This window comes from Pristis pectinata, chromosome 4 (genome assembly GCF_009764475.1).
Source record: "Pristis pectinata isolate sPriPec2 chromosome 4, sPriPec2.1.pri, whole genome shotgun sequence".
Classification (NCBI taxonomy): Eukaryota; Metazoa; Chordata; class Chondrichthyes; order Rhinopristiformes; family Pristidae; genus Pristis; species Pristis pectinata.
The window spans coordinates 108057058-108076961 of record NC_067408.1 but is presented as its reverse complement, the minus strand read 5'-3'; the positions used below and the strand labels follow the sequence as shown (position 1 = coordinate 108076961).

Below are 19904 nucleotides of genomic sequence, written 5' to 3'. Positions count from 1 at the left end.
TAGCTGAGTTCCCATCTGTTCTGAAACCTCAGTTCGAGAATCCGATGCCCAAACACGGCGTGCGGCACCACATCACTACGACAGGGCCACCCCTTCACGCCCGAGCATGACGACTACCTCCAGACAAGCTCCGCCTGGCAAAGGAGGAGTTTCGCCACATGGAGGAGCTGGGGATCGTTCGCAGGTCAGACAGCCCCTGGGCCTCCCCCCTGCACATGGTCCCCATAGCCACCGGCGGGTGGAGGCCCTGCGGCGATTACCACAGGCTAAATGATGCCACCACCCCAGGCCGCTACCCTGTCCCTCATATCCAGGACCTTGCGGCAAACCTACATGGGGCCCACATCTTCTCCAAGGTGGACCTCGTCTGGGGGTACCACCAAATCCCCATCCACCCTGACGACAACCCCAAAACCATGCTCATCACTCTGTTCGGCCTCTTCGAATTCCTTCGAACGCCATTCAGCCTTAAGAACGCCGTGTAGACCTTCCAGCGGCTGATGGACGCGGTAGGCTGCGAACTGGAATTAGTGTTCATTTACTTGGATGACATTCTCATCGCCAGCCGTAACCACCAAGAACACCTTTCCCACCTCCGCCAACTGTACTCCCGCCTCAGTGATTTCAGCCTCACTATCAACCCGGCCAAGTGCCAATTCGGGCTCGACTCTATTGATTTCCTTGGCCACAGAATCACCAGCGAGGGAAGAACAACCCTACCCGCCAAGGTAGATGCAATCCGCCATTTTGCCCCTCCCAACACAATCAAAGGCCTGCAGGAGTTCGTTGGGATGGTCAACTTTTACCATCATTTCATCCCTGCTGCAGCCCGCATCATGCGCCCCTTGTTCTTGCTGATGTCTGGCAAGGGCAAGGACATCGCCTGGGATGACGAGGCCGCGCCTGCCTTCATTAAGGCCAAAGAAGCCCTAGCAGACGCCACGATGCTGGTCCACCCCAGGACAGACATCCCAACTGCCCTCACGGTGGACGCATCCAACAGCACAGTCGGTGGGGTACTGGAACAACTAATCGAAGGCAGTTGGCAGCCCTTGGCGTTTTTTCAGCAGGCACCTTAGGCCACCCGAACTTAAATACAGTGCTTTTGATCAGGAGCAACTAGCGCTGTACCTGGCAATCCAGCACTTCTGGTACTTTTCAGAAGGCAGGCCTTTCACTGCATTCACTGACCATAAGCCATTATCTTTCGCCTTTTCTAAAATCTCCGATCCCTGGTCAGCCCGCCAGCAGCGACATTTGTCCTACATTTCCGAGTTCACAACGGATATCCAACATGTCTCCGGAAAGGACAATGTCGTTGCTGACGCGCTCTCTAGACTGACCATCCACAACCTGTCCCTGGGTGTAGACTACGCAGCCCTGGCTGACGCACAGCAAGTCGACGACGAGCTGCCCAGCTACAGAACTGCAGTCTCAGGCCTGCAGCTCCAAGATTTCGTAGTTGGCCCAGGTCAGCAGATCCTCCTGTGTGACGTCTCAACCTGTCAGCCTCGCCCAATAGTTCCTGCAGCCTGGCGGAAACACGTTTTCGACTCGGTACACAGGTTGGTGCACCTGTCCATCAGATCGACTGTCCAACTAGTCGCCAGCAAGTTCGTCTGGCACGGCCTGCACAAACAGGTCAGTGAGTGGGCCAAGACCTGTCCACACTGCCAGACATCAAAAATCCAATGAGACACCAGGGTCCCGCCACAGCAGTTCGAGCCTACCCATAGGAGATCCGACCACATTCACGTCAACCTCGTTGGTCCCCTGCCAGTTTCAAGAGGAGTGCGGTACCTCTGTACCACCGTGGACCGGTTCACGAGGTGGCCAGAGGCAACCCCTCTCTCAGACATCACAACCGATTCCTGCGCCCAGGCGCTGCTCACAACTTGGGTCTCGTGTTTTGGTGTTCCAGCCCACATCACTTCAGACAGAGGCGCCCAGTTTACCTCCAGCCTATGGTCTGCATTAGTGAATATGCTAGGAACGCAGCTGCACACCACCACAGCCTACCACCCTCAGTCAAATGGGTTGGTAGAACGTTTCCACCGCCATCTGAAATCAGCCCTTATGGCCCGCCTGAAAGGTCCTAACTGGGTCGACAAACTTCCTTGGGTACTGCTCGGCATACGCACTGCCCCCAAGGAGGATCTCCACGTTTCATCAGTCGAACTCGTGTATGGTGCACCCCTGGTCGTCCCAGGGGAGCTTGTACCCGCCCTTAGGGGGCAAGAGGAACAACCCGCGGCAGTCCTGGGAAGACTGCGCGAAAGGCTCGGCAACTTGGCACCGATCCCCACTTGGCGACATGGTCCATCCCCATCCTGTGAGCCCAAGGAACTACGAGACTAAGTTCGTTTTCATTCGCAGGGGCACACCCCAGGCACCATTGCAAAGGCCATACGAGAGGCCGTTCTGGGTTGTCAGAAACAATGGGTCCACCTTTATTTTGGACATTGGGGACAAGGAGGAAGTCTTCACGATGGACCGCCTCAAACCGGCCCATTTAGACCTACAACAACTGGTCGAGGTCCCAACACCGCGACGTAGAGGCCAAACCACCTAAGCAACAGCTAGCACAGCCCGCGAACTTTGGGGACCATATCGCCAGTTCTGGGGGGGGCGGGGGAGGAGGTGTGGCGACTCACTGTCCGAGCAGGCAAACTGGCTCGACAGTTGGGGCTCGTGTTGTCGGAGCAGCGAGGCCCAAGATAGCGCTGGGCCTTCATCTTCCCCGAGTGACGGGGGAGAACCCGCGCGGGCGGAAAGACTCTAATGACGTAGCACATACGTCATTTCCTCTCTCAGAAGGTGGGAACCGTTTCACTTAAAAGGCCCGCGCATGGCGGGAAATAAATCAGTCTTGTTCTACAACTCTCATGTCTATTTTCGCATCGCGGTAGCAGCCGCTACACACTAATATGAAAACTTGTCTTAACATTAACTAGAGATAAATCTTCTGCTGCAATCATTTCACAAGTACTTTTAGAAGCCAATGATCAGCTGAAACAATCAGTTCTTAATTAGTTTCCTCTTTTCATTCTTAAAAATACCTAGCAACCTCTTTAAAAATACAAAAACACAATACAAGAAGGAAATATTGTACAGAAAAGTTTTGCAGCGACTGGACAATGTGCCAAACCAGAAAAACAAATACTGCAATAACAATCAGATTACCATTTTGCACAAGTGTGCTCTTGAAGTATGTAGGTGATTAATGCAAGTTTCTATCTGAGAAAGTATTTACTGCTCAATTCCACAATATTACACCATCCAATTCAATGAGCATCCTTCAGGTTAGACCTGAAGCCATAGTCTCTTGCACTTATTCCTGTTTAACTGAACAACTGCTGGGAATACACCTTGAGTGTCAATATTCTTCCCTCAACGCATACCATCAAAAGAGATTAACTAGTAACCCACCTGAGGAATTTTTGAGGGACATTATTATCACCTTCCATTTTTCTCTACCTAAGATCTTACATTTATAAGTATGTGCATCATTGCAATAGTTCTGTCATTAGGCTCTAATTATGATTGTCCTTATATTTGTAAGAGTACGTGTCTATCTGACCAGTCACCTTCATCATTGAGTTTGTTTAGTTTCACCTTCAGGATCCACCCGAAGATATGGCACAGTTATATCGAATTTAAAAGATAACACAAAAACTCCAGTCTCCATGAAGTTCTGAGGCTTTGGCTCAAACAAGATCGATTGCAGTCTAGCTCAACTAATGAGTTGCTCTTCTACATTGAACACATACAAAGAGAGATTTCTGATTTATTATGCAACATTTATTGCCCATCCCAGCTTGCAAAGTAGACATCAACAAGATTACCAATGGTCTGGGGTAACATTGACTCGAGACCAGGTAAGGCTGGAACATATTGTTCATGAAGGAAATGTGGGGTTTGTGACAGTCCAATAGTTACTGATACTCAAAGTTTCTTTCAAGTTCAGTCCTAATGACTTACTCAAATATAAAATTCCCCAGCTGTCACACAGTTACATGGGAAACAGCTACTATGCCATTGTGCCCTTTAACTGGAGACTTAAGCTCAGAACAGCAAATGAAACGCCAATCAAGTCTTGAGGAACACAAACAGTGGACTAAATCTACAACTGCTGTTGGAATAAACAATAGGAAATAACCCGTTTGAACTTGCCCATGCCAACATATTCAACCATATATAAAGGAGTAACCACCGAACTATGTAAATACATGTCTTATTCCCCATGTGGACAGATAGTTATGCTCAACAGGTGGAATAAACTCAAATGAAAGGAGCACAAAACAAAGGTGTAGTAGACACCGAAAGAAGCACCATTCTGGTTTTTTTTCCAATTAATATCTAAATATTGTTCAGCTATTAAGATTGGAAAATATGGAAGAATATGGACAGTGCTGACATACTGCAGAATGAGATACCAAACTGCTCTAACTTTAACACATGCCACTTACATTGTAATTTATAAAATCAGAGGATTAGAGCATGTGTTAGGAACCAGAGCATGATTCTGTAGTTCTACCATTCAGTCCAGAATTAAAACAACTAAATAGCAGATTCAATAAACAACCACAAACCTCACTATTACAAAGTTGAGAAGAAAAATAAACTTATATTAGTGATCTCTAAGCAAAAAATGAGAAACGGGCAATTGCCAATTTAGGTCTTTCATTGGTCATCATCACATCATGAATCCAGTGTCTAATCAATTAGCTTACTAAACAGTTTAAAAAAAACACTTAAAAAAAACAAAGCCAAATCTTTGAGTGCAGCAAAAGCAACAGGCTGAAATAACAGTCAGATTGTGACTAGCTGCCCCTCAGACTCAAATTAAAGAGAGACACAAAACTGATGTGTACCCAATAATGTGGAAACTTCAAGCATGCAGTGTCCATGTTAGGCTGAGTAATTATCTTCATCCAAAAGTAGGTTATCAATGATTCATTAAATGACATCTAATCAACTGTAACATTCTAGTTGATAGTCAGTTCTTCTTCGAAAATAATTTGGGTCCACTCCTCGTTATAGATTTAATCCAGAAACAGAATGAGCATTATGAAGACACTCCAGTGGTAAAAGTGGCACATGTCAATGAATAAATCCCCAGATATAATTGCCAGTCTGCAGAATCTGAGACAGTATAGCAGTCAATATTACAAATGAAGCAGCTGAATTAAAAAGGATAAGGTTACCATTCCCAAAGAGCTCTGCTGGCAAGGATGGGCATCACATGAAGAACAAATTGCACAGATGTCTTGCCCCCCATTGTTCAATATCTCATTGCTAAGGTTTTATCTGAGTGTGTCAAAAACATACCTATAGTGTGAGCAGTAATTCTGTGCATCTTAGCCTCTCTGTCCATCATCACACTGAGGTTTCATGATAGTATTCAAACTGTTCTTGAGTGACCTGTGAGTTTACTTCTCTTCCCTTCTGCCTGTCTAAACAATAGTCTAATTCTCTACATGCAGAAAAGTGTTTCAAAATTAATGATACATGCCTCGTTAGCATAAATTCATGACTTCCCATGTCCCTACTATTCCAATTTAATTTCCCAAATTTCCGTATCATTCACAATTTTGTAAACTGTTCAACATTTACTTCCCTTGCTTTGTCAAAAATTCATCCTTTGAACAGTCTTTCCTCAATAACACAGTAAAATCATCACAATCTCAGGTGACAAAATAAAATTGGGGTTTTAAAAAATTGCCCAAATAACCAGGCGTTACCTGGTGTCTGCCATCCACTCTGAGGCTGTTTCTTTGATGGCTCCACATGCTGTTGAAACATTTTGTTTAATACATCCTGCTTGATTTTTTCCTCTGGCTCTCGCTTTTGAAGCGATTCCTCCCGCCTTCGATTTTCCTCTTGTTGGAGGTTTCTTAGTCGTTCTTCTTCATCCTTTTGCACTTGTTCCTGCCAAAGTTTGTCACGTTCTTGTGCAGATCTAAAAGCAAATTACAAATTTGTCAGTTCCCCATAACAATGGGGAAAAAAAACTTGTGCAGGCAAGAAAAAATTAGAAGCAATTGAAAACAATAGGATATCTGTTCACACTTGTCATGTAACTTTGGGGTAAAAAGAAATTCACCTGTGATTTCGAATGCAATCTTAATCTCTGCCTTATACAATTTCTTTGTCACAGCTGCACATTTAAAATTCTGCTGTCTTCCGGCAAAATAATATTTGCTTTCTTACTGTACATGTTAATCTAATTTCAGGTGGTCTTCCTTTTTATTGGCAATTTTTTTCCCCAATGGGGTACACAAATAAATGGTTGCCTCCCTTACACAGAGTTAATGTTCTGCATAAAGTGGACTACCTACCCTCCACTCACTTCTACAGCAGCAAGGTGCTTCAGTCACTGGTATACAACAGGACTTAAATATCATTGCTACAAATGGTGGCAATTAGAAAGATCAAGCAAGGCAAGTAACTGAAAATAGTCATTTAATTTAGACGTGCAAAACCTCCTTGGATCAGAAGGAGATCTTCATGCATCGTGAGACTCACTTGACTTCATTTTAATTTAATCTGCTCTGGATAACTTGTATATAAAAAAGTAGCAAAAGATGGGCTCAGAAATTGCAAAAAAAGCAAGTAGAAAATAGTGCTATACAAATTAAGGAAGGAAACGCACAAACTTGTTAAAGGTTGTATTTGTCCTTTCAAATGGATGAAAGGTTAGTTCTTTCTGAAAGCTCAATCTAGTACCACTTGACTTTAATATTCAGATTGCTCAAGGTTACACTTCAATGATATGAAGTTAACTCAACAACCTAGTTACCTGCTGTTCACTCACATCAGCAATGTAATGGAGAAGGTCATGGACAAGCACTGAGCACCTGACCGCCTACATTAATAAAATTACAGCTACAACTCATTCTGGAACATAACCAAATGATTAAAAATAATGTTTATGCAAATTGATAGTGGGGGGGGGGGGGGTTACTGAAATTTAAAAAAAGATAATTCAAGGGTGAGATTTTCCTTTTCAGAAGGACATGACCAAGGTTGCCACTGAGTACAAGACAACATTGAATCAAAGGAGAGAGCAGTTTGAACATGAATGCAAAACTTCAAGGAGTGATTAAGGCCATGACCAATGGATCCTTTTAAGGTCAAGTGCATGATACCTTGAGTAAAGCAGGATTCAAAGCAGTAGGGAAACAGCAATTGGGATTAACTTTGGATTAAGTATCTGCACAAACATGATAAAATGACTAGTTCTCTCTGTGCCACAAGCTTATGGTCTTTAGTAAGTTAAAGGTTTCATCAAGGATTGACACTTCTTTATAAATAAATTTCACCGCGATGATGATACCTAAACCATCTAATGAAGTTCAGTCTTTCTCGCAATAGAGCTACGATGTTAACTCTCCTCTGTACGCTCCTCCCTGCCTGCAGATTCCCCTTCTCTGAGCTTTTAATATTGCTGCCTGTTCTTGGTTTGCTAAGTATGAAGAAAAGACAGATTGAAATATTAACTGTGTGTGCATACACCTGAAAAGTTGTTTAAAATAACACCATACAATTAACCTCAAGGAAACAAAAGGGCAGGAGGATAATTACGTATACAGCAATTCTCAGATTCCATGTCAAGCCTGTGCAGAACTGACCATCTTGGCTTGAGCTAACCTGACACTTAAATATATTAGTATCAGGAGGGCTTCATCAAGGAGTAAGGCATTAATATTGCCACTCCTCTGGGGGGAGGGAGGCACTTTGGTGGGTTGGAGATGGGTTGTATGACAACAACATGCATCAAGCCAAGATAATATACTTGCTGCAAATCTGTTAGGTACAACAAATATGTTACTATATCTAGAATAAGCTTATGCTAAATACCGGATAATTAACCCAAGTCGTTGTAGCATGTCTTTGCAAATTAATCACAGTGAATTGATACCAGCATCCTACAGAATCAAAATGGCACCTTATCCAGCTGGACATTATTCACATAGAAGCTTTGAGAAAGTCAATCATCTCTGCCAAATAGTGCATTTCTAGTCAGAGTTTGATGAATAAAATGTTATCACCTCTGAGCAGCTTCTTTCTCGTGTTGTCTTTCTAGTTCTTGAGTCCTCCGGTCTTGCTCCTTCTGCTTTTGCATTTCCATTTCAGCTTCTTTCTGTCGCTGCAATTGCTGCTTGTTATGCATTTCCCTTAGTTCCTATTTTTAAACAAAATGTGTGACTTAAGATTTTGTTTTTAAATTTAAAAACAGTCAATCTTGAAGCATTTTTTAGGTGGAGATAGATCTCCCAAGCATGTGCCTAGCCAACCTGATGAACTGATAATAAAATTGTAACAAAAGTCTTTCCCAAATGGACCACCTAATTAGCAGCTCATACACCAGTTGACGGACCATACATCAATGATATGAAAGAAGATACTACAAAAAGGTTAGTGCAAAGGATGAACTCCAGACTGTAGAGAAAATAATATTCCTGGTTAGAAATCAACTTTCAGAATGTTAGAATAAATTAATACAGCAACTTACGCAGCACAAAACATTAGAAGCTAGAAGTGAAATACATTTTTAAGACAGATACAATGAATTGGAATCCCAATTTTCAGCTATTCGCCTTCATCCTGATGGTGGAGGATGTTAATTGTTCTAACCGTTGTATACATTAAAGGATTGAATCGTGCAGTGGCAGTTGTTTATTTGTAAAACAAAGTGCATTCCAAAAAAATGTTACTGCTTAAAGAGATTTAATGAAGTAGCATATTCATTCAAGTTTTTAAAGCACAAAAGTTGCACCTGGTCAGAAAAATAATGAATCCATATGATAATCAAGAATTACAAGTAGCACAAGCAAAGCACCATTTGAAACTGAGCAAATGATCATTCCATTCTTGGCCATGGCCAACCTGCAAGCAACACATGAAATATACACTTCAAAAAAGGTAGCTGATAGAAGGGTTAAGTGCAATAGTATTGGGCAGCAGCAACAACATCACACAGTAAGCACTTGTCAAACTTACAAAAACTGGGGAAAGAGTGAGGTGGGGGGGGAAGGGGAGGGGAAACAATGGAATATATTGTGAGTGCAACAAGAGAAACCATATTTCTGCATCCTGGGAAATTTCTGAATCAATAATGTTCCATAAAGGATATTGGTCATTTCACACATGGCCACAAAAATTTTGTTGAATTCAAAAGGTTTTCGCTGCTATGTTCTAAAATTTCAAGTTTCCATCATTTCTGAGAAGCTGCTGACATATTGAAAACCAGCTTATCAATTTAACAATCGTCCTGCCTCAAGGGTGCCCACTGTAAAATAATGGAGTAGGTGATAAGGATATATTAGTTACAGGCAACTCTTGGAGTTTCTAGGCCCAATATCAACCATGACAAATGAATATTACCAGAAAGGAATGTGAATGTCAGTTCCTGCAAACAGACTAGCGCAACTTGCTACCTTCTCAAAGAAGCTGTCATCTTGTGGTGGATTAAACCTTATGCTACTAATTAGAAAAGAAAGCTCTCCCACTCCCTATCCTATTGTTATGTAAAATGAAAAGTATCAAGATTAACTGTTTTATCTGTCACATATGCAAATTAAGTGCTAGCAATGCATTCCAACAATTCAAGATAAAACCTACTGAAAATAATTGTAAATTCTGACAGTTAAGATCATGGAAATAACAAGTTTATTCTAAGAAAATAAATGTATTTTTCAGAGCAAGTTAATACAGTATTTATGGGAAGACTGAAGGAGAATTTAAATCATTTATCTGATCATTTGTGTCTAATACAAATACTTCCAGAAGAAGAATTTTGAATTTCTAATGGAATGGGCCAAAAGGACCTTACTTCAAGCTTTGAGCAGGTAATTAAGTTTGAATATAATATTTCTATGCAACTACTGTTAGGAAGTTGTCCTAATGATTAGCAAAATGCTACTGCAACAAGACCATGGTACAAAATTGCAAATGGATGCCAAGATTAGTAGTATTAAGTATAAAACAGGGCAAAAATAAGGCAAATTTAAGAGTACCTTGTTAGACATACAGTAGCATAGTTTTAAGTGACCAATGCATAAAAAGCAACTTCCCACAGCTTTTCGGTTTAGTTTATTAGAAGTTAACATCTTTGAGCAATGATAATAGTTAAAACTATTATGTACATTTCAAAACAGTTTGAAAAGCTAGTACCAGATTTTTGCACACACTTTATATCCAACATTTAGTAACCCAACATTTAGTAACAAGCAGTAAGTGAACTATGCATTTCTAAACAGAAAATTGAACTTTGTGCTGAAATGAAAACTTTCACTTATTGCATGGGAGTATAAAATTGAAGAAATACCATTTGAGCTTGTGTTTATAAACAATACAGAGGGAAATGTTGAAAGACTAGCATTGGCTACTCATTCAGAACTATTGGTATTTTATTTCAATAATAATTGGGTTAAACAGCAAATTTTTACTTCTAATGTAACACATACAAAGTGCTGGAGGAACTCAGCAGGTCAGGCAGCATCTATGGAGGGAAATAAACAGTCGATGTTTCGTCGATGTCAACTGTTTATTTCCCTCCATAGATGCTGCCTGACCTGCTGAGTTCCTCCAGCATTTTGTGTGTGTGGCTCCAGATTCCAGCATCTGCAGAATCTTGTGTCTTTATTTCCAATTCTGTTTCCCTTAAATCATTGACTCATGCATGAGGCTAGACAACTATTATTTACTCAGATGGTTACATAACCATGTGGTGCAAAATCAAGCCTAATAAAGTCTCCATCCATATATAGATTACCCAGGAAAGATTACCGTATAATTAACATGGGCAATACACCATTTCCCCATTTCATTAGCACTGGCTCCGGTGTCCCAATTCAGAACGAATGACAAAGGAATGAACAGGGATTAAAGTGAGGGCCTTATAGTTTTCATGACTATTTACTTCACATCTTGATATTTGCTGAAGCAACTGGAAAACTTCAGAAACATAAGCAAACATAGTAGAGTTAGCTCTAACTTTAGCCTTGAGCTTCAACAGTCAAGGAACAAATATAGAAGAGCTAAGCAAAATACACAAGACAATACTTTAAAGCCTAATGTAAAGAAGAAATCAGTAACCAAAGAACAGGAGTCGCAGGAAGTTGTAATCACTAGAACTGAAATATTTTGAGCTCTGCATTCAAGATATTTTGAAAGTCTCTCAAACTTTAATTACAGTATTAAATAGGATTTTACATTTGTGACATTGACTCTATATTTAATTCCTACACAATATTCCACACCACCCTCCTCCAGCTCAAAATTCTCAAACTGACCCATAAATTCAAGGTGGTCCCCTGTCCTTGGTCTCTAGTCTATGAAAAATTAGCTGATTTCATGGGGGTGTGTGGTGGTGGTGAGGATGGGAAAAGCTGCCTCAACATTTCTGGACAATGGAACAGGGAAAGCATTGTAATGATATAGCAGTTAACATCCCATCTCAACAGCATTTCTACACACATTTTGTTGTTGGGTATGGCTCAGTGATAAGTCTCGCCTCTTACAGAATGAGGGATTGAAGATTCACTCCAAAGACTAATCTTTAATCTATGCTGAGAGTTCAGTACAGGGAATACATTGTTAGTGATGCTATTTACAACAAGTCATTAAATTGAAACCGCCCCACTCTCATGACAAAACATACATTCTAGTAGAACTATTCAAGCATCATTTTTGGTCATGACAAAATTTCTCCCACAATTACCACCAAAACACATTCTCTCGTTGCTGCTTGATGCCTTACTGTATTCATGATGGTTGCTGTTTTCCCCATTTTCACTTCATAAGTATTTCACTCACCATAACACGCTTTAGTAAGTTTCAAGATCATTAATGGTACAATAGAAATATAAATGATCTTGACCTTTTGTCTAGGCTCATACATAATGAATTATGGGGAACACAAAATCAGAATAGCAGACAATACTTGTGGAATTATAACCCAATAATTTCAGAAATGGAAGAGTAAGCATTAATGTTGTAGCCTTTAAAAATATTTGAATGACCTAATAATTCAATTGTAAACAGATCACTGATGTCCTTAGTGATACTGTTGTACATTTATTTCTGAAAGAACTTTAGAAGTGTAGAAAGAAAAACTTCTGTAGGACACAAACCAGGTTTGATATTTCAATAGTGTTTGATGACAAATCCAAATTTTGGTTTCAAGTAAATTTAAAAACCTCCAAATAGTTGAAGTTTCATGATATTCTGAACCCACCTCACCACTCCCAACCAAAGACTGATAGGAAATTATACCGTGCAGTGTTATTTGTGCTGTAAATGTACACGATTTACATTTATGCCTATAGATTTAGAACATGAAAGACATAGCCACACACTTAATAAAACACATGTTCAAAATAGATCAGAGAGCTGAAAAGATTTGGGTTAAAAATTTTAAAAAGATAACACATTTTGTCTATGGATCCTAATTCAGCTTTTGAAAGTTCTGACATTATTTCAAGTGACATGACCATGGGAAATCGCAAAATTCTGTGTACCTAGTAGGTGAGTCATGTAGAAGATTTTTAACACTTCCATTTAGAAATACATTTCAACAACTGTGTAGAAGCGCATTTAGGGAAGAAACCTTTAAAAAGAAGTCTAAGTAGTTCACGCAGCACAGCAGGAAGCCCAGGCACTGCAGCAATACATCGTCCACAGCCACAGACTGGAAGAAAAGAAATGTGCATATTTAACAAAAAAAGAACCCGAAGCAGCTGAGACAGGCTCCAAATCAAGATAAAAATTATATCAGAGTCAGCTTTTAATCATCTCTAGCAATAAATTCTATAATAGCTGAAGTACATAGTTAAGCTTCAAATTACAATTTTCTTTTAAAACCTAGTTGTTGCCCATGGAGTTATTTTCAAATCAATTCATTGTATCATTAGAGTTAGCACAAGCATTTTTGTAGTTACACCCACATCTGGTTCACAGTATACAAAAATAAAAAGAAAATGATGAATGGAAGCTTACTGTGAACTCGCAGCCACAGCAGTACACATCTGGTTGAATAAAATCCATGACAATATTTTGTTGAGTCTAATTTTAGCGAACAAATCCCGACTAGTCTAATTAACATTTGCACACAAAATGTTTAGTCTTTTACATTCAACACCCAAAGTGACAACTTTAATAAAAACATCAATACCAAAATGCAATCCATTATCATATGCGATAAAACACTGACGTTTCTGATTTTTACCATAATACTGCTGCACTGTTCAACCTGCCTTCAGCCCCTAACACTGAACTACAAACCAACAGAATATGTGGGTGAAATATTCTACATATACATAATCCATTTTTACCATCATGTACTCCCTCATCCATATGAGGAAATTAGGAACAAGTCAGTAACATTTTACCAACAATGAATGTACTCAAATGGACATATGGTGTTCAAAGAAAATGTACTGATTAATGTCAAAACAGCAAAATACCCAAGATTTTAAGAAATGTTCTGTGCTGGTCCAATGGCTCAATAAATTTATACAGACAACCAAAACTGGTCAATCAGGTCTATGTCAATGTTAACACAGCTTAACATGTGAAGCAACAACTGATATTTAACACAGCAATTCACATATATTGGTGTACCAGACACTATAATGTATAGATGCACAGTAAAATGCACATATTGTCAGCAAATATTGCACTGACCCAAGCTTCATAACAATATATTGGCAATACACAAACAAGGTAGTTCAGAGTGAATGAGAAAACAAGATGTTACTACCTTGTAAATACTATTTGGATGCAAGCTACACAACCCAATCAACAGATTAGTTCAAATTGAATTAAATTACTTAGCCAGTAAGGAAATCAAATTAGATACTTCAACAATATAGTCTTTCTTTCTTCTGTCAAGAAAAGATATTCACGTACAATGTATACAGCAAATAAAAGTTATCAGATCAATGACTATGAAAGAAGGTCACACTGGTTGAAGTGCTAATGCTTAACAAATTAAACAAAAGGATAAAAAGAGAGTTGTTTTTAAATTTGTTCATGCTCTATAGATATCCTTGGCAAACCACAACCAGTTTGTACCCAAGCTATATTTGTCCATTTACTTCTACACAATTGTTTGCTAAGCCATTTCAAAAGAAGGTGTCGACCACACTAGTTCAGAGATGCATATAGGCCAGGGCAAACAAAGATGACAGAAAAAATTAATAAACCATATTTTAATGACCATATTGAAATTTCATGTTATTAATGCCCACATTTTTATTCCAGATTTAAGTACTTGAATTAAGATGCTATGGTGCGATTTGAAATCATATCTCCAAATCAGCTCTCTAGTAACTTAACCACAATGCCACAAACCTAGTAATCGCAGGCACTTTCTGCAAATTCAATCTTATTCATGCAGGCAAATTTAAACTTTATGGAGTTTCACTCATGGTCAGCAGTCCAGTCTTGGGCATGTTACTCAAAGTGACCATCTTAAACAAGTGCAGTTTAGCCATTCAATATGACAGTGTACCAAAGGCGGCCATATGGAGATGTTACTCTTTAGGCATAATCTGGTTTATCCCAAAACGCACATGTTAAATCTGACCAAGGAGTGTCGAATTTGACTATAGAAAATGGAGGCATTTGAACCATGCTGCTCTCACTCAAGTATTGTGCAATAAACAGCTGCAATGCAGAAAGAAAAATAAGCTTCAGTATTACCTTCAACTGATTATTGAAGACATCTATCTCCTGAAGTTTTGCCCTGGTTTCCTTCTCAACTTCATCAAGTTGATCACGAAGGCGTTGTCTTGTCAACTCTTTGTTTTCTAAAGACTTTTTGACAGTAAGAATAGTGTCTCCTAATAATTAAAAAAAAAGATACTGTTCTGCGAGTAGACATTTGTAAAGGCAAAGAATCATTTGGAAATAAATTAAGTGTCAAAAATATGTATCTCCCCATTTTTAAAATTAATTTCTCAAAAAGAACGCAAGAATGCAAATACAAGGCTTGACAATAGCTGGAGAAAAGGGCAAAGTCTCTGATGGAAGTATTTGCACCCAAACTATATTTGGCTCAGGTATCCTAATTGCTAAATAATTTTACATGCATGGATACTAGGGACTGGCATCATTGGCTGATGTCCATCAGCAGATCTCCGGTCCCCCAATTCCCCATGCATCCTTATCTCCACAACATTTTATCAAATATTGAGAAAGAATTGCAGATTTCAACACCAGTGAATGAAAAAATATTGTGTACTGCAAACAAGTTTGACCATCTTACTGAAATACTTCAAAATCCACTCCAACAAAATCAATCTTGGGCTTTGGACCAGAAAGGTCAAGTCACAAAAGATTCACTGGTAGCTGCATTTACCTACACTTGACAATTTGCACAATATTACATGTTCTTCACTAACAAAAAAAAACTAGCTCATTTACTTCAATGTTCCAACCTGACTTCTGGCTAGCTGTCACAATCTGGTAGATTAATTTATTTTTTGATAGCTAACTAAAAATCAGCTTAAGAAATCCAAGAGGAAACCTTGGACAAATTGTTTATGGAGGAACAGGGGGGTCTTGGGGTCCAAGTCCATAGATCCCTCAAAGTTGTCACGCAAGTTGATAGGGTTGTTAAGAAGGCATATGGTGTGTTGGCCTTCATTAGGGGATTGAGTTCAAGAGCTGTGAGGTAATGTTGCAGCTCTATAAAAGCCTGGTTAGACCACACTCAGAATATTGTGTTCAGTTCTGGTCACCTCACTATAGGAAGGATGTGGAAGCTTTAGGAAGGGTGCAGAGGAGATTTACCAGGATGCTACCTGGATTAGAGAGCATGTCTTATGAGGATAGGCTGATCAAGCTAGGGCTTTTCTCTTTGGAGCGAAGGAGGATGAGAGGTATCCTGATGAAGGTGTACATGATACGAGGCATAGATCGAGTGGACAGCCAGAGACTTTTTCCCAGGGCAGAAATGGCTGACATAAGGGGGCATAATTTTAACGTGACTGGAGGAAGGTACAGGGGATATATCAGAGGTAAGTTTTTGTTTTACACAGAGTGGTGGGTACGTGGAACGCACTGCCAGGGGTGCTGGTAGAAAAATGGAGGGGTATGTGGGAGGGAATGGTTAGATTGATCTTAGAGTAGGTTAAAAAGTTGACACAACATTGTTGACCGTGGGGCCTGTACTGTGCTGTAATGTTCTACATTAAACCATAGGCACATCTCTTTCAAAAGAAAAATGCATTAATAATCAAAAAAGGAAAAATTGGCAAAAGAATAGGGGAATGAGACTAACTAGATAGTTCCACAAAGAGAGTTGCAGACAGCACCTGAATGGCTCCCTGCAATACAATGCTACACTACAATTCCACACAAAGTTGGAACAGCCACGAGGTGAAAACCATGCTGGAGTGAACACATTGATCTTCTATGGGAACATTCACAAGTCAGTTGAGAGAAACCGGGACAACACAACAAATGGATGAAGCCATCTGATATATTGGAACAGATAGCTGTTTATCAATAAAGAATAACAGCAATCTCCACTAACAAATGCACAATTTCTGGTCATGGCTGCATTCTAAAGGGAACCACTGGTATTCAGCAGTTTCAAGTGAAGAAAGCCACAGAATTAAATAGACCTACTACAAGAGCAGCACAGCAGTAGTGTTCCTGATACACAGATCTGACAACCAAATCCTATCTCAATCTCTGTTGCTTCCTTTGTGCAGTTTCCCTTAGTGCCCTGGTTTCTTGCCACATCCTAAAGAGCTAGTTGGCAGGTTAATTGTCCCCTGTAAATTAACCCTTCTGTAGGCAGGTGGCTGGTTGGAGAATTAGACTGGAGTTAATGGGCATGTGTGAGAAAATAGCCTAGAGGAAAATAAGTTAAATGAGATGGATGGGATTAGTCCAAGAGTTCAACGAGACCCAATGGGGAAAATGACAGCCTTCTATGTTTTAAGAAAATGAAGTCTGAGACTTGAGTAACATGCTGCTGCTGTCGTCTCTGGTACAGCATGCCACTGAGAGGTCCCACGTGGAAACCTGCAGCTAAGCTAGGCCTTGTCAGATCTGACACAAAATTGGAGGCCCCATTCATTTCAATAGGAAGTCTCAGCTACAGATTGGAGAAGGCAACTTTTAAAATTAATGTTTGATTGAACGATGATTATTTGAAATCTCTTAATAATTTTAAATCAACTTTGTTATTTCCAATTTAAATCAATTTTGGTTGTTTTTCAATGTTGGATAGACACATTCTAAAACCGTCAAAATACCTTGCCAGGAGACAAAGCTCTTCCCCAGCTTTGCCTTCCACCACAGCCAGTGAGGGTATTAGAATCATATATCATGGAAACAGGCCCTTCGGCCCACCTGGTCCATGCTGACCCATCTCTCCCCAATTCTAATTTCTTCTCAGCTATCACCTCTCCTGTTGATCAATCTATCCAACACTTTCCACTCCATAGTATTAAAGAGGTAAGGCCCCAGAAAAACATCATGTAGGGCCTACATGCTTTCTGGATCTTGCCTCTTCAAATGCTGTCTGCTATGGGACAGGCAGATCCAACACATTGAGTCAAGCCAAATTGGTACACCACTTTTGGTTCAGTCATTAGGCTTCTCAATTCCGGTATTGAGCAGCAATGTTGCAGTCAACTCATCAGGAAAATAACAGATGCTTTTTCTTTGAGGTAAGTTTTTGTGATCTTGCATATTTTGACATGATCAAGGCTGCATTTGTTGCCCATTGGGAATCAACTGCAGTGAACTGGAGAGATGGAAAACAGCTGGGCATGGACAACAAGTTCATTTTCACAATACATGGAGTAAGTCATTTTTATTTGAGCAATCCAGCATTTTCAGATCGTTTCCTCTGGATGTGAGCAACAGATGGCCAGCTTTAATGATTCAATTTCATTACATGCCGTTGGAGGGCTGAAATAGCATAGCCTCTGTCACAACCAGGTTAACATTAAAAATACAATGTGGTGCAAATGTATTGAATATCCATATGTAAACTGCAGAAATTATTAACTTCAAAACCTTGTGCTTTTATAGATACCTTCAAATTCCTCCTTAATTAGGCATCACAAAAGTTCCCTCCTTCCCAATTCTATTCACACTTTTCAGAAGTAATGGTACTAAAAGCAGAGCAGGGAGAGGCACTGGCGAGTGCAGATTAAAATGTACCATTAACAGAAATAACAAAACGTATAGAAAGTCAGGGTCAAATGTTGAAATTAGTCTACTTCAAAGATAACCTGATTTCCTATCTTGAGGAATACTGCAATTGTAATATTCTTCAAGCCACCAAAATTTTATTCTAATTGTGTCATGAATCATGTTTCTCAGACATACAAGTACATCTTTTGAAAGCTATAAAATATACTAGATTAAAATAATCCTTACTATGTAGGTTGTTCTGTTGGACCTGCTTCAATTTATCATTGAGAGCTTGTTTCTCTGGAATCAGTAGGCTGAGCATCTGTTGAAATTCCTACAGGTCAAAAGAAAACAGTTAGTATTTTTATGTCAATCTTCTTTTAGTCATAGATTGGGCAAGATTGAGTTGAAAGATTTGTACTTTTTAAATTATTCATGGAATGGAGGCATCACTGCCAAAGCCAACATTTATTCCCTTGGTCTCAACTTCCTGTAGTGGAACTATTCCAACAGTATTGCAGAGAAGAGAGCCCCAGGATTTGGACATGACAACACTAAAAGAAAACAGTGACAAATTCCCGAGTCAGGATTGTGTGCGACTTGAAGGGGTAGTTACAAGTGGCGGTATTATAGCATGTCCTAATCATGCATGTATAATCTTGTGATCCAGAAACATTATAAAACAAATGAAGATTCAGATTTATTCAGCTAAAAATTTAAATTGGTTTACCAGAAGGCATCAACACTGAAGATGTTTATCCTGGAAAGGATATGACAACTCATACGAACTCAAAACTGACCTGCAATTGCTGCTGTAGATGTGTAATTTCTGAAATTCGCAATTCCCTTGTCTGATTTGTATGCTCAATTTCATGCCGCTGAGTAGAGACACGAAACCGGATGTCTTGAAGCTTGCCTTCCAACTGATTCTTCTTATCATTCTGAAAAGATAAACTTGCATCAATATCTCAATGTATCTATTCCAAAATAACTGATACCTTTGTTCACATACAAACTCACAAGGGCTTCAAGTTCAAATTCTAAGGTCTTTTTCCTTGCTTTCAAAGCAACAATATCTTCTTGTTCTTTGTTTCGTTGGTTCAAGAGTTCCTGTCGACGATTCCGCTCCCATTCCAGTTGGCGCTGCCTTTCTAGTTCACGCTTTGCTGCCTACAGTCAAAATAATATCATTGTAAAATGAAATGAACAGCATCCCCCGAAAATGCTCAAACTCAGCGTCGTAATTTGAACATTTTCATTACACACACTGTTTTTGCACCAACATAGTAGGAACATAGATTACTCCTGATTTGACTTTACACCAGTAGCCAAAAAATTACCATTCTGATTCTGGTGTACATGGAATGGGAAATGATGTAGTTATAATTTAATCCCAGATGTTTCCCCCCTTTAGATATGCCAGTGACAACTCATGCCCTATTTAGCTGCAGATAAAGTTTTCAAATATCATCATATATCTATCTGCAATAAGAAAGAAGGAATCTCAGCATGAATTAAAACTGCACACAAAGTTAGCCCTCAGGGAAGCATGCTTGGATGCATATAATGGTCACTGACTGGTGGAACCCAAATTATTTTTCCCCCGATGTATTTTATACACTTAAGATAATTTTTTTAAAAATATGATCAAATATTACTACTCCAAAGAAAGTCCACAGAAATCAAATTTAAAAAATGTAAAAGTTGTATTAAATATACACTGACATCAAAATAAT

At 39.7% G+C, this 19904-nt stretch overlaps 1 protein-coding gene across 1 annotated transcript in view; it reads right to left on the bottom strand.

Moving 5' to 3' along the window:
• The window catches only part of itsn1 (intersectin 1 (SH3 domain protein)), a 230712-nt gene that overhangs the window by 84899 nt on the left and 125909 nt on the right, over positions 1 to 19904 (bottom strand). Inside the window, 6 exon segments of the mRNA XM_052015098.1 lie at positions 5745 to 5962; positions 8055 to 8188; positions 14713 to 14852; positions 18415 to 18502; positions 18969 to 19109; positions 19189 to 19338. Coding sequence (XP_051871058.1) covers positions 5745 to 5962; positions 8055 to 8188; positions 14713 to 14852; positions 18415 to 18502; positions 18969 to 19109; positions 19189 to 19338 — 871 coding nt within the window.